This window comes from Palaemon carinicauda, chromosome 19 (assembly GCF_036898095.1).
Source record: "Palaemon carinicauda isolate YSFRI2023 chromosome 19, ASM3689809v2, whole genome shotgun sequence".
Lineage (NCBI taxonomy): Eukaryota > Metazoa > Arthropoda > Malacostraca > Decapoda > Palaemonidae > Palaemon > Palaemon carinicauda.
Window position 1 is genome coordinate 114,251,649 of NC_090743.1, and position 14,858 is coordinate 114,266,506.

The window sequence follows — 14,858 nt, forward strand, 5'->3', positions numbered from 1 at the left end:
AGTTAGAGAGTATTCATTGTGGAAAATGATATATATATATATATATATATATATATACATATACAAATACATATATACAAACATATATTGCAATTTAGCGTTATTTGTATTTCATTTCATATCCTATTAATTTTCCAATAATCGTTTACCTTGCTTTAAAATGTAAAAACTTTGATTAATAGCTTCTCGAAATTAATTAATTTTGATGTATTGTCAAATAAAATACGTTAATTCTTGAAGATTAATTCACCCTTTTTCTATATAGAATTCTCTACATTGAATACAAAATTATAAGTTTGATATAGGTCTCATATATGAAATTAAGTTAATTTTTCATTTCGTATAAATTCATATAAATTTTCATTATTGCCACCGAGCTTGCATGTTCTTCTCCCAGTTTTCATGTAAATAAAACTGTATAGAAAACAACACCATCATTTTGATAGGCCTATTTAATCACAGACATAAAACGCAATACTGAATCTGCGACATCTTGCAGCAACAAGCTTTTAAAGTTATTGGTATAGCCTAAATGGGAAGTAGATAACAGAATCATGAATATGGGACTAAATTAGTTTTGTCAGAAATCCAAGATCACCTGAAACAAACGTCAGTCAAAGCCTGATGAAACGTTTCTCCCTCTAATCAAACGTTCATTTTGGGAAGGATAATCTATTTTGATATTGGAGTCCCTGTCTGTCCTGCAGGGGCGCACAGGACACAATTCTATTGCATAGCTTTGAGCAATGGATTTAATTTAGTGCTCCATTTTTTTGGTATGTTGATTTGATTTTATGTTTGGTTCTTTCCAAAAATTTTGATGATAGAAAGGATTTTGTGCGTAGGAGAATAAAAAGAATTGTATCTATTTAAAAATGTATAACTTTCTTTATAACGGATAAAAGAAAAAAAAAAAAAAGAGATCAAATAATCCCACTTCTTCAAAATTAAATGTCTGTTTGCAACCGCTGTTTTGGTTTTGAGTCTATCCTGCTTTTAAAAGATATTTTCAATTGTTTTCGCGGTATTATTTCAGCTAATGCTTGGAATATTATTATCATTATATTTACATTTGGTAGACTGTTGTTGTTGTTATTTTTGTGGTGATTAAGTCATAGAAAATATTTTGTTGCAGGCAATATCTCTCTCTCTCTCTCTCTCTCTCTCTCTCTCTCTCTCTCTCTCTCTCTCTCTCTCTCTCTCTCTATATATATATATATATATATATATATATATGTTTGTGTGTGCGTGTGTGAGTGTACGCATATATGTGTATATATATGTATATATATGTATATATATACATATATATGTATATGTATATATGTACTGTATATATATTTATATGTATTTATATATATGTATATATATAAAATATATATATATATATATATATATATATATATATACATATATATATATAATGTGTGTGCATGCTTGTGTTCGCATATTTATGTTTATATGTAAATACAGGTGTAGTGGCTAACTTAATCTGAACTTTAGAAGTAAAATACATCCGCAAACAACAATATGAAAAACAGTCTACCATTGTAAGGAAATGGCACCTTTGTAGATATATCGCTTAAGAAGGAAGAACAACAGAATTGGAATAATCGAATGAATGAATAAACAGAATTTCAATAATGACGAAAATAGAATTGCGAGGTAAATACAACAGAAAGATGTTCCAAAATATCCTTCGTTTAATAGTTATTTAGAACCTTGTTTATGTTCTAATATGTGTTTAAGTATTTGTTTATATCGATAGAAAAATATTTTTTAAATCTAGAAACCTCACTTTAGATTTAGTGTAAGTTAAACATACCAATAAAAGATGGGACTAAAAGCTTAACGAAACTTCATTTATGTGAGTAACCTTTAAGAAATCCCAGAGAAATTCGACTAACAACGTTTATTGTCCAGACAGAAAAAGGACAGCGTCAGCCTTTGCATGTGTTGTTGTTGTAGCGAATTCCTTTCTGTTTATTTCCCGTCCCTTGGTGAGACGGGGAAGAGAAACGGCCAGACATTTGCATCAGCCGGAAGCTTATTTGACTCGGCTCTTGTGAAAAAGGATAAATGCCATCGAGGGGAAAAGAGCTACGTTCAACTTTGGGATGTTCGTTAGCCTGGAAGGGCATCTGCTGTGAGGGTAGAGGGTGGAGGAAGGCATGGAACATCTCTCTCTCTCTCTCTCTCTCTCTCTCTCTCTCTCTCTCTCTCTCTCTCTCTCTCTCTCTCTCTCTCTCTCTCTTCGTACACACACATAAGTGGATTACCAACTCATTTAGCAGTTGAGCTATCCAATAACGAGCTTTTAAAGTTATCGGTATAAATGTGAAATAAATAACAGAATCATAAACATGTGACCAAATTAGTTTTGTCAGAAATCCCAGATCACCTGAAACTAACGTCAGTCGAAGTCTGATGAAACGTTTCCCCCTCAAATCAAACGTTCACTTTGGGAAGGATAATCTATTTTGATATTGGAGTCCCTGTCTGTCATGCAGGGGCTCACAGCCTATAATTCTATTGCATAGCTTTAAGCAAGGCATTTAATTTAGTACTCCATTTTATTCAGGGTTTGCTCTCTACATTTTTTTTTTTTATTTTTTTTTTTAGAAATTATTTTGTGCGTACGAGAAAACTAAGTTATATTTGTTTTACGACGGACTGTTCTATCTCTTTCATATAGAGAAATAGATCTTCAAATAATCCCACTTCTATTTGTGAATGCTGGTTCGGGTTTGAGTCCATCTTGCTTATTTTCTTTTTTTAAGTTCATTTTTCATTATTTTCGTGTTATCATCTTTGATTATGCTCCGAATCTTTTCTTATGACTTTTTTTTACTATTTTTATGATAATTAAGTCATAGAAAATAATGTTATGTTGTAGGCAATCTCTCTCTCTCTCTCTCTCTCTCCCTCTCTCTCCGCACACTCGCATAAGTGGATTACCAACTTATTTAGTATTTGATCTATACAGTAATCGAGTCACCAAGATGTTGGTCATGTGTTGCGGATATTGAAAAAAATTAACATTGTTACACTAATAAATAAACATGAATATATGATGTGTACATTTTATACGTTTTGCTCTAAGAGTTCATTGTTTTATATAACATTTATAAGTCTCTCTCTCTCTCTCTCTCTCTCTCTCTCTCTCTCTCTCTCCCTCCCTCCCTCCCTCCCTCTCTCTCTCTCTCTCTCTCTCTCTCTCTCTCTCTCTCTCTCTTTATATATATATATGTATATATATATATGAATACTGTATATATATATATATATATATATATATATACATATGTACACACATATATATACATACATACATACATATATATACATACATACATATCTATACATATATACATATATATACATAAATATATATATATATATATATATATATATATATATATATATATATATATATATATATATATATATATATATATATATATATACTGTATATATGTGTGTCTGTGTTTTGAACCATTTTGCAGGCTTGAATAACGTGTTTAAAGTGTACTGTATGTTGGCGGAGGAAAAAGAGAAAGCTTTTGGAATAGGAGGTTCATGTTCGAGACTGTGTCTAGTTATATATATTTGCTGTATTTGTGGTGTATATGGATATGCATATTGATACACGTGTTCTCATACACTTTAATGCCATAGACATCAACAAAACATTAGAAATATGAACATCTTTTATGTAAACAGCCTTTTGATTTGAAAATACTTATTTTTTATTGTTTCCCCGGAGGCAATTTTTTTTTTGTTTTTTTGTTCTTCAGAATGCGCAGAGGCTGATGCAGTTCAGCTGTGTTTAAATAGGATTACGTTTGTCAGTTCTCTTCCAAGTATTGCTGTTCTTACCTCTATTGAAAAGGTCAAAAGCATATTTTTTTCAATGAAAGAATGGTACTTGCTTGAGGGTACACTCGGGCACACTGTTCTATCTTATATCTTATTTCTCTTCCTCTTGGTTTGTTAAAGTTTTTATAGTTTATAAAGGGATATTTATTTTATTTTTGTTGCTCTTCTTAAAATATTTTATTTTTCCTTGTTCCCTTTCCTCACTGAGCTATTTTCCATGTTGGAACCCCTGGGGTTATAGTATCCTGCTTTTCCAACTAGGGTTGTAGCTTAGCAAGTAATAATAATAATAATAATAATAATCTCTCTTTTTTTCTCTCTCATTTGGAGTTCCAAATTTTAAAAAACTTGTAAATATATAAACGTTTGGTTACATACACACAAACATACATATATTTATCTATCTATCTATATATATATATATATATATATATATATATATATATATATATATATATATATATATATATATATAAATATATATATATATATATATATATAAATATATATATATATATATATATATATATATATATATATATATATATAAATATATATATATATATATATATATATATATATATAGGAGGGCAAACTAACATAGAGGATATTCCAACAACATGTAAGGAAAATAAATGGAAGTGGACATATAATGAAAATGATGTATGATGGAGTGACATTAGGAATAAGAGAATGGATCCCTATATATTGACAAAGAAGCAAGGGGAGGAAGAGAAGAAGATGAATTGATGAACTAAGAAAATTTGCGGGTATAGACTGGAATAGAAAGGCCATAAACAGATGCGAGTAGAAGCATATTGTCCGAGTTCTTTATTCTGCGGTGCACTAGTAAAAGTTGGTTATATTTATATAGTCAGTATGTGTTAACCCTACACAATTGTATCCATTTGTGATTACCTTGAAAACTGAAATACTTGTGGCAAAACCTTTATGAAAATAAGAAAGATAAAGTATACAGAATGAGATTATGTAATGATAAAGAAATACAAGAATACAGAACTTCAGGGAAATCTACTGATCAAAGTATTAAAGAGAATATCGCAATTTAAGACAAATACCTTTAAGGTCCCTCGAAAACTCACCCTAGATATTCCTATATGGCAACCTTCCTTGAGCGATCTGTTTTTTACTGGTATCATACGGGAAGAGAGTCTTTGTTACCAAACTTTAATTTCTTTAACTGAATATAGATAACAAGCGACTTGTGAATGGAAATTAAGTTTTAATTTTTCTTTTTGCTATTTATTAATGAACCGTATCGTCTGGAGAGAGAGAGAGAGAGGAGTCAAGTTTTTATGTTGACATTTGAAGAGGATGTTCAGATTTGTTTAGATTTTAGAACATTTAATGTAATTGAGAAGTTTGTGGAATGCATCTAGTTGTTTATCATTGACCACCATCCCCCCCTCTCTCTCTCTCTCTCTCTCTCTCTCTCTCTCTCTCTCTCTCTCTCTCTCTCTCTCTCTCTCTCTCTCTCTCTCTCTCTCTCTCTCTCTCTCTCTCTCTCTCTCTCCCTTAACATAAATGTTTTTATAAAGTTATGTATGGGTCCTTGATTATAAATAGACATTCTATAGGCCTATTATTTGTTCTATCTTTAGACAATATTCACTTTCATTTTGCAATAATTCTTTTTACTGTTAAATTTTCTTTCGACCTTTTAAACAGGGTTCAACACCCACAAAAAACGCTCATGTTTGTGTGTATATATATATATATATATATATATGTATATATATACATTTATATACATGTATATATGACCAAAGAATCTGGACTTCTTTCGTCAAGGAACATAGCATACTAGAAGAACCTCAGTTTCTTCTAAATACAGGGTCAGTACCAACAATTATGTTTACATGAGAAAGAGTGTGTACCTCTTCATCAAGGAACATAGCATACTGGAAGAATTTTAGCTTCTTCTATATACAGAGTCATTACCAACCCTTATGTTCACATGAGAAAGAGTGTGTACCTCCTCATCAAGGAACATAGCATACTAGAAGAACCTTAGCTTCTTCTATATACAGGGCCAGTACCAACCCTTATGTTCACTTTAGAGTTTGTACCTCTTCATCAAGGAACATAGCATACTAGAAGAACCTCAGCTTCTTCTATATACAGGGCCAGTACCAACCCTTATGTTCACTTGAGAAAGAGTTTGTACCTCTTCATCAAGGAACATAGCATACTAGAAGAACCTCAGTTTCTTCTATATACGGGGTCAGTACCAACAATTATGTTTACATGAGAAAGAGTGTGTACCTCTTCATCAAGGAACATAGCATACTAGAAGAACCTTAGCTTCTTCTACATACAGGGCCAGTACCAACCCTTATGTTCACTTGAGAAAGAGTTTGTACCTCTTCATCAAGGAACATAGCATACTACAAGAACCTCAGTTTCTTCTATATACAGGGCCAGTACCAGCCCTTATGTTCACTTGAGAAAGAGTTTGTACCTCTTCATCAAGGAACATAGCATACTAGAAGAACCTTAGCTTCTTCTATATACAGGGTCAGTACCAACAATTATGTTTACATGAGAAAGGGTTTGTACTTCTTCATCAAGGAACATAGCATACTAGAACCACCTTAGCTTCTTCTATATACAGGGTCAGTATAAACCCTTATGTTCACATGAGTAAGAACTTATACTTCTCCATAAAGGAACATAGCATACTAGAAGAACCTTACCTTATTCTATATACAGGATCAGTACCAACCCTTATGTTCACTTAAAAAAGAGTTTGTACCTCTTCATCAAGGAACATAGCATACTGGAAGAATTTTAGCTTCTTCTATTTACAGGGTCAGTACCAACCCTTATGTTCACATGACAAACGAATCTGTACTTCTTCGTCAAGGAACATAGCAGACTGTCTACAGGTCCTTATGTTCACATGACCAAAGAATCTGTACTTCTTCTCAGCTTCTTCTGTCTACAGGGCCAGCACCAACCCTCATGTTCACATGACCAAAGAATCTGTACTTCTTCGTCACGGAACATAGCGGGCTAGACAAACCCCCGCTTCTTCTGTCTACAGGGCCAGCACCAACCCTTATGTTCACATGACCAAAGAATCTGTACTTCTTCGTCAAGGAACATAGCGGGCTAGAAGAACCCAAGCTTCTTCTGTATACAAGGTCAGCACCAACCCTTATGTTCACATGACAAAAGAATCTGTATTTCTTCGTCAAGGAACATAGCAGGCTAGAAGAACCTCAGCTTCTTCTCTCTACAGGGCCAGCACCAACCCTTATATTCACATGACCAAAGAATCTGTACTTCTTCTCAGCTTCTTCTGTCTACAGGGCCAGCACCAACCCTTATGTTCACATGACCAAAGAATCTGTACTTCTTCGTCACGGAACATAGCGGGCTAGACGAACCCCAGCTTCTTCTGTCTACAGGGCCAGCACCAACCCTTATGTTCACATGACCAAAGAATCTGTACTTCTTCGTCAAGGAACATAGCGGGCTAGAAGAACCCAAGCTTCTTCTGTATACAAGGTCAGCACCAACCCTTATGTTCACATGACAAAAGAATCTGTACTTCTTCGTCAAGGAACATAGCAGGCTAGAAGAACCTCAGCTTCCTTCTGTCTACAGGGCCAGCACCAACTCTCATGTTCACATGACCAAAGAATCTGTACTTCTTTCGTCAAGGAACATAGCAGGCTAGAAGAACCTCAGCGTCTTCTGTCTACAGGGCCAGCACCACCAACCCTTATGTTCACATGACCAAAGAATCTGGACTTCTCTCGTCAAGGAACATAGCAGGCTAGAAGAACCTCAGCGTCTTCTTTCTACAGGGCCAGCACCAACCCTCATGTTCACATGACCAAAGAATCTGGACTTCTTTCGTCAAGGAACATAGCAGGCTAGAAGAACCTCAGCGTCTTCTGTCTACAGGGCCAGCACCAACCCCCATGTTCACATGACAAAAGAATCTGGACTTCTTTCGTCAAGGAACATAGCAGGCTAGAAGAACCACAGCGTCTTCTGTCTGAACTTCTTTCGTCAAGGAACATAGCAGGCTAGAAGAACCTCAGCGTCTTCTGTCTATAGAGCCAGCACCAACCCTCATGTTCACATGACCAAAGAATATGTACTTCTTTCGTCAAGGAACATAGCAGGCTAGAAGAACCTCAGCGTCTTCTCTCTACAGGGCCAGCACCAACCCTCATGTTCACATGACCAAAGAATCTGTACTTCTTTCGTCAAGGAACATAGCAGGCTAGAAGAACCTCAGCGTCTTCTGTCTACAGGGCCAGCACCAACCCTCATGTTCACATGACCAAAGAATATGTACTTCTTTCGTCAAGGAACATAGCAGGCTAGAAGAACCTCAGCGTCTTCTCTCTACAGGGCCAGCACCAACCCTCATGTTCACATGACCAAAGAATCTGGACTTCTCTCGTCAAGGAACATAGCAGGCTAGAAGAACCTCAGCGTCTTCTGTCTACAGGGCCAGCACCAACCCTCATGTTCACATGACAAAAGAATCTGGACTTCTCTCATCAAGGAACATAGCAGGCTAGAAGAACCTCAGCGTCTTCTGTCTACAGGGCCAGCACCAACCCTCATGTTCACATGACAAAAGAATCTGTACTTCTCTCGTCAAGGAACATAGGAGACTAGAAGAACCTCAGCGTCTTCTGTCTACAGGGCCAGCACCAACCCTCATGTTCACATGACAAAAGAATATGTACTTCTTCGTCAAGGAACATAGCATGCTAGAAGAACCTCAGCTTCTTCTATATACAAGGTCAGTACCAACCCTTATGTTCACATGAAAAAGAATTTGTACTTCTTCATCTAGGAACATAGCATGCTAGAAGAAACTTAGGTTCTTCTATATGCAGGGTCAGTCTCACTACGGTTACTGAATTTGATTTTCACTCCATATAGTGAACTTGAACTGTTTTTTTTTTGGCCTAATCTTCAAGAACTAGTCTGTATACTAGAAGAATCCCAGCTTCATCCCTCTGCAGAGCCAGTCTTCTAGATTATTCCCACAGAACCACCCGTAGGTTAGTATCTGAAAGAATAGATCTAGATATCCGACCATTTGTACACTTGACGAAGGTCTTGTACCCCTCCATCAAGGTACCTAGCATACTAGAATCAGCCAGGTTTCTTCCCTCTGCTGAGCCAGCCTTTTCCAATAGTCCAAGCACCATTTAAGCTGAAGGGTTCAGCAACACATCCATCAAAGTGGGCAGTTATTCCAAACATCCTCCTCAGGTCTCCTTTCGTCACAAAACGCAACTGAATATTACCTCACAAGTTACTGAATTTGATTTTCACTCCGTATAGTGAACTTGAAATGCTTTATTTGGCCTAATCTCATTAAGGAACATAGCATCCTAGAAGAACCTCAGCTTTTATCTACAGAGCCAGCACCAACACTTTATGTTCACATGAGAAGGAGTTTGTACTTCATCAAAGAACAGCATACTAGAAGCAGCTCAGCTTTTTCCCTGTGCGGTGCACATCCTCTATGTTATTCCGACAGAATCGTCTCTTAGTTGTATACTAGTTGAACTCCCTCCAAGTATTTTCAAAATTTTGCACAGAACCTTTTTCAATTATCCTATTTTTCTATTCTACAACGCAATCCTTTTTTCATTCTCAAGTGTTTAGTTTTTTTTTAGATTTTTTTTTCTAATTTTTAAGAGCAATCAAAGGAAGAATTCTCTCATTCACATCTATTATATACTTGGCCATCTTCAATCATAACTCACTCATGAAATATAGTTTTGAATAAAGAAAAAAAATATTTTAGGCACCTTTGAAGGATATGACTGTATACTAGAAAAAGCTAAGCTTTTTCCTTCTGCAAGGCCAGTCATCTAGATTATTCCAACAGAGCAACCATAAGGTTGACATCCGGAAGAATAGATCTAGAAATCCGACCATTTGCTCACATGACAAAGGCCTGTACCACTCCGTCATGGAACCGTTGCATACAAGAAGAAGCTCAGCTTTTTCCCTCTGCAGTGCACATCCTCTAGGTTACTCCAACAGAATTGTTTCTTAGTGGTATATTTTTGGATTTTGCTTTTTTTTCTTCTATTGAACAGCATCCTATTTACTCTTCAAAATTCTCTTCTTCGATAGCCTCTTGTAAGATATTTCTAATCCTAGCCAAGGCGATATCTTTTACGGCCCTTCTAAAATGGCTTCCCAAGTCCCGAGATTGTCCATGAAGATTGCCTTCATTTTCTGAGTTTTTTTGTAAAATATTTTCAAAATACTCGATTAGGTTTTCTAATGTTTGGCTCTTTATTGCCTTATATTCACTTTTCTTTTCAATTTTGTCTCCTTTGATTGCATTTTCATGTAGTTCAGTAAGATCATAAACTCGGCCTGTTTTCTCAGACATTTCCTCTTGTACTAATTTTCTTATCTGGGCCAAGGCCTTATCTTTAGTGGTCCTCCTAAGATGGTTTCTGAAGTCCCGAGGTTGTCCACCAAGATCGCCTTCTTTTAAGTTTCCTCGTATGGCATTTTCAAATTTCTGGATATGCCTTTTTACATTGCCTTTTTCTATTACTTCATGAATAACCTTCTTCATCTTTTCTATTTTCTCACCTTTCAGAGCCTCTTCCCATACTTGAACAAGACCATATACTAAGCGTCTCTTTTCTGGAAAGACCTCCTCCATTGCAATTCGTCTAATCTTGAAAAAGGCTCTATCTTTGGCTTTCCTCCTAAGATCAGCTGTTTGTTTGCGTCCCATTACCTTTAGCTTTATAATTTCTTCATAATCATCACTATTACTAACAGAATATCCTTGTGTTCCTGAGCTATTTGCTTCTTGATAGTCTTGAAGTTCCTTTTCAATGTTTTCACTCTTCCAGACGTTTTCATTTTGTTCTGATAGTTCCTCGTGTGCTCCCAGTCCTTGAAGACCCCATTCGATGGCCTGACAACAGTCTGATACAATAATTCCTCTAATGATGTTTTCAAAATACTGGATACCCCTTTCTACGATTCCTTCTTCTATTTCTTCAAGGTTAACCTCCTGTCTCTTATCCGTTTTCTCGTGTTTCACAGCCTCTTCCCACAGTTTAATAAGAGCATATACTTTGTAACCTTTTTGTTGTGAGATTTCCTCCTGTGCAATCTGTCTGATCCTTATTAAGGCCACATCTTTTGCTTCTCTCCTAAGATGCTTTCTCTTCATCATTCCGTTCATCATCATAATTTCTGCATATTCACCACCTTTACTGGCAGAATCAGCTTTTGTTCCAGGGCTATTTGATTCTTGGTAGCCTTTTTCATTTTGTTCTTCTGATAACCACTCTTGTATTATTTGACTTATCCTGGCTAAAGCGATATCCTTAGCCTTCCTGTTAAGATTCTCCCTGAAGTCTGGAGATTGCCCAAGAAGATCGCCTTCAATTTCTGTTTTTTCATCAATGTTCTCACTTTTCCAGAGTTTTTCATTTTGTTCTTCTGATAACTCCTCTTGTATTATTTGACTTATCCAGGCCAAAGTGATATCCTTATCCTTCCTGTTAAGATTCTCCCTGAAGTCTGGAGATTGCCCAAGAAGATCGCCTTCAATTTCTGTTTTTTCATCAATGTTCTCACTTTTCCAGAGTTTTTCATTTTGTTCTTCTGATAACTCCTCTTGTATTATTTGACTTATCCTGGCCAAAGTGATATCCTTAGCCTTCCTGTTAAGAGTCTCCCTGAAGTCTGGAGATTGCCCAAGAAGATCGCCTTCAATTTCTGTTTTTTCATCAATGTTCTCACTTTTCCCGAGTTTTTCATTTTGTTCTTCTGATAACTCCTCTTGTATTATTTGACTTATCCTGGCCAAAGTGATATCCTTATCCTTCCTGTTAAGATTCTCCCTGAAGTCTGGAGATTGCCCCAGAAGATCGCCTTCAATTTCTGTTTTTTCATCAATGTTCTCACTTTTCCAGAGTTTTTCATTTTGTTCTTCTGATAACTCCTCTTGTATTATTTGACTTATCCTGGCCAAAGTGATATCCTTAGCCTTCCTGTTAAGAGTCTCCCTGAAGTCTGGAGATTGCCCAAGAAGATCGCCTTCAATTTCTGTTTTTTCATCAATGTTCTCACTTTTCCAGAGTTTTTCATTTTGTTCTTCTGATAACTCCTCTTGTATTATTTGACTTATCCTGGCCAAAGGGATATCCTTAGCCTTCCTGTTAAGATTCTCCCTGAAGTCTGAAGATTGCCCAAGAAGATCGCCTTCAGTCTCTGTTTTTTCTTGTAACCTATTTTCAAAATACTCGATAAAGTTTTCTAATGTCTGGCTTTTTCTTGCCTCTTGATATTCATTTTTCGCTTCAATTTTGTCTCCTTTTAATGCGGTTTCATATCGTTTAGTAAGATTATAAACTATGCCTCTTTTCTCAGAGGCCATTTCCTCTTCCACTATTTTTCTTATCTGTGCCGAGGCTATATCTTTAGCGACCCTCCTAAGATGGTTTCTGAAGTCCCGAGATTGTCCACGAAGATCGTCTTCCTGTATGTTTCCTCGTATTATATTTTCAAGATACTGGATGCTCCTTTTTACGATCCCTTCTTCTATCACTTCAATAACAATCTTGTTTTTCTTGTCTATTTTCTCGCCTTTCAGAGCCTCTTCCCAGAGCTGAACAAGATCGTATACTAAGCCTCTCTTGTTTGGAGAGACTTCATCCATTGCAATTCGTCTGATCCTTAATAAGGCTCTATCTTTCGCTTCCCTTCTAAGATAAGTTCTCTGTTTCCGTGCCAGTATCTTTCCCATCATAGTTTCTCCATAATCACCACAAAAACTACCACAATCTGCTTCTGTTCCTGGGCTATTTTCTGTCATCGTTTCTCTTAACATATTTTCAAATTGTCGGATGATTAGGGCTACCCTTGCAGCTTGGTAGGACATTTCAAACTTATGAATTTCAACAATCCTAGCTAAGGCCACTTTTTTGGCCTCCGTAGTTGGATTCCTTCTAATTTCAAGAGAATCCTTCTGTTTTCCTTCACCTTTTATCCTTTCTTCGTATCCATTGTCGGACATTTCAAACTTATGAATTTCAACAATTCTAGCTAGGGCCACTTCTTTGGCCTCCCTAGCTGGATTCCTTCTAATTCCTCCAAGAGAATCCTTCTTCGGTTTTCCTTCACCTTTTAACCTTTCTTCATATTGCATTATACGAGTCCTCACTTGTCCTTCGTTTCCTAGTGAAACATTTCTTTTTTGTTTCGCCATTTTTCCAGTTTTTTCAAATTTCTCGACTAGATCCTTAACGGTTCCTGGTCCTGGGTAACCATTCTTCTTTACTTTAATCAAAGAGTCCCTTTTCGGTTCCATAACGGAACAATTACAGCATACACAATATCCCATATTGTCCTGATTAGTAATCACAAAATCCTCAATAACTTTGGTACTCAAAAAAGCCATTCCACAATAATAACAATACAAATAACCGGTATTACACTTCTCCATTGTTGTTAATAACTTTCCTCTACCTTGTTTTAGGTCTATTTTGAAAAAGAAAATGCAACTTGATCTGGAGACACTCAGGGAGAAGCCGAGAATGTCTTCAAAGAACAACATGGATCTCGGAGCTCAGGAAGTCTTCGGAATGTCTTCGAAATGAAGCAGGAATCCCGCAGCCGGATTTGCGATCAGACGATAGATTTATTTCGTTAATTTTTCATGATTCCTATTTTGAATACCACCAAATCGACAGAAATTATCACAAAACTATCTATTTTAGGCCTATGTCTACTACAATAGGCTTCTAAAATCATTTACAATAGGATAACATAAAGGAGAAGTAAAGACGATTTTCTCAAATTAGGATTTTATTGATTAGAGCTACATTGAACATGTTAATCATCTCCTCCGAGATTTCTGAAGAATTCCGAGAGTCGATGAAGAGATTTTCGTTGATTGGGTTGAAGAAGAGGGCGAAGATGATTGTTCTTACAGCGACTGAAGACTTGCAAGTGTGAAGAACGCCATTCCTGAAAGGATTCAGGAAGAGGATCGAAAAACCTCTCCAAGCCTGAATCCTTTTAGGAATGGCATTCTTCAGACTTGCAAGACTTCAGTCGCTGTAAGAGCAATCATCTTCGCCTTCTACATCCCAATCAACGGAAATCTCTCCATAGACTCCCGGAATTCTTCAGAAACCGATGTTAGATCGGCCTAAGGCAGGCAACGGCCATCATACGTCTATCAGCTCGTAACACAGAAGGACGGACAGGATGAAGATGAAGCTCTCGAAAGCGCACTCAAAGACGACCACGGAAGAAAGGCAGAGGCTGGGAGTCGGTCAGGACTCATTCTTCTATACTAGATAAATTCGTCTGCTCAGCTTCGAACGGAGTCCAGTCAAGCTCTGATTAAACAACGGAAGACCACTTCTATATAACGTGTAGCTCGATAGAAATTTCTATAAGAAAAACCCCGAATATTGTGAAAAAAAAACATGTAGAAATTTACATCAAATAATCTTTTCGATAAATAATTTTGAAGAGGAAAATTTTCCACGGTAAACCGTTTTTTTCTTTTTGTCCCAAATAGCGATATCTGGCATCTAGCTCACTGCGTCTACATTTCTTTGTAAAAGAAATAACTGTTTATAACAATGCTTTAAATTTTCATAATGAAACAATTACCTCAATAAAAAATATTAATGTAGAATACGATATTTTTATTTAATCCTTTCATAATATGATTTTATACATACATAAAATATGGTAAAGTTGAATGGAATGTTCTTCAGCAACTTTGAAGGAGTAAAAACTCCCGTTTTCTATTCTCCCCTGATCTAAACGAAGGAGTAAAGACTCCCGTTTTCTATTCTCCCCTGCTATCAGTAAGTTGGTTTTCTGTATAAAGTTATATTTGTTCTGTGAAGTTATTTTTCAGAATAAGCAAACCTACAAACAGAAATCTTTATTATCCATATATGACATGC

General features: G+C 36.1%; 1 protein-coding gene across 1 annotated transcript; it reads right to left on the reverse strand.

Annotated features, from left to right (window-relative positions):
- Positions 1–9,997: 9,997 nt before the first annotated feature.
- On the reverse strand, positions 9,998–13,240 carry LOC137659243 (trichohyalin-like). Its single transcript, XM_068394276.1, has one exon. The coding sequence runs from the start codon at positions 13,238–13,240 to the stop codon at positions 9,998–10,000; it is 3,243 nt and encodes a 1,080-aa protein (XP_068250377.1).
- Positions 13,241–14,858: the final 1,618 nt, after the last annotated feature.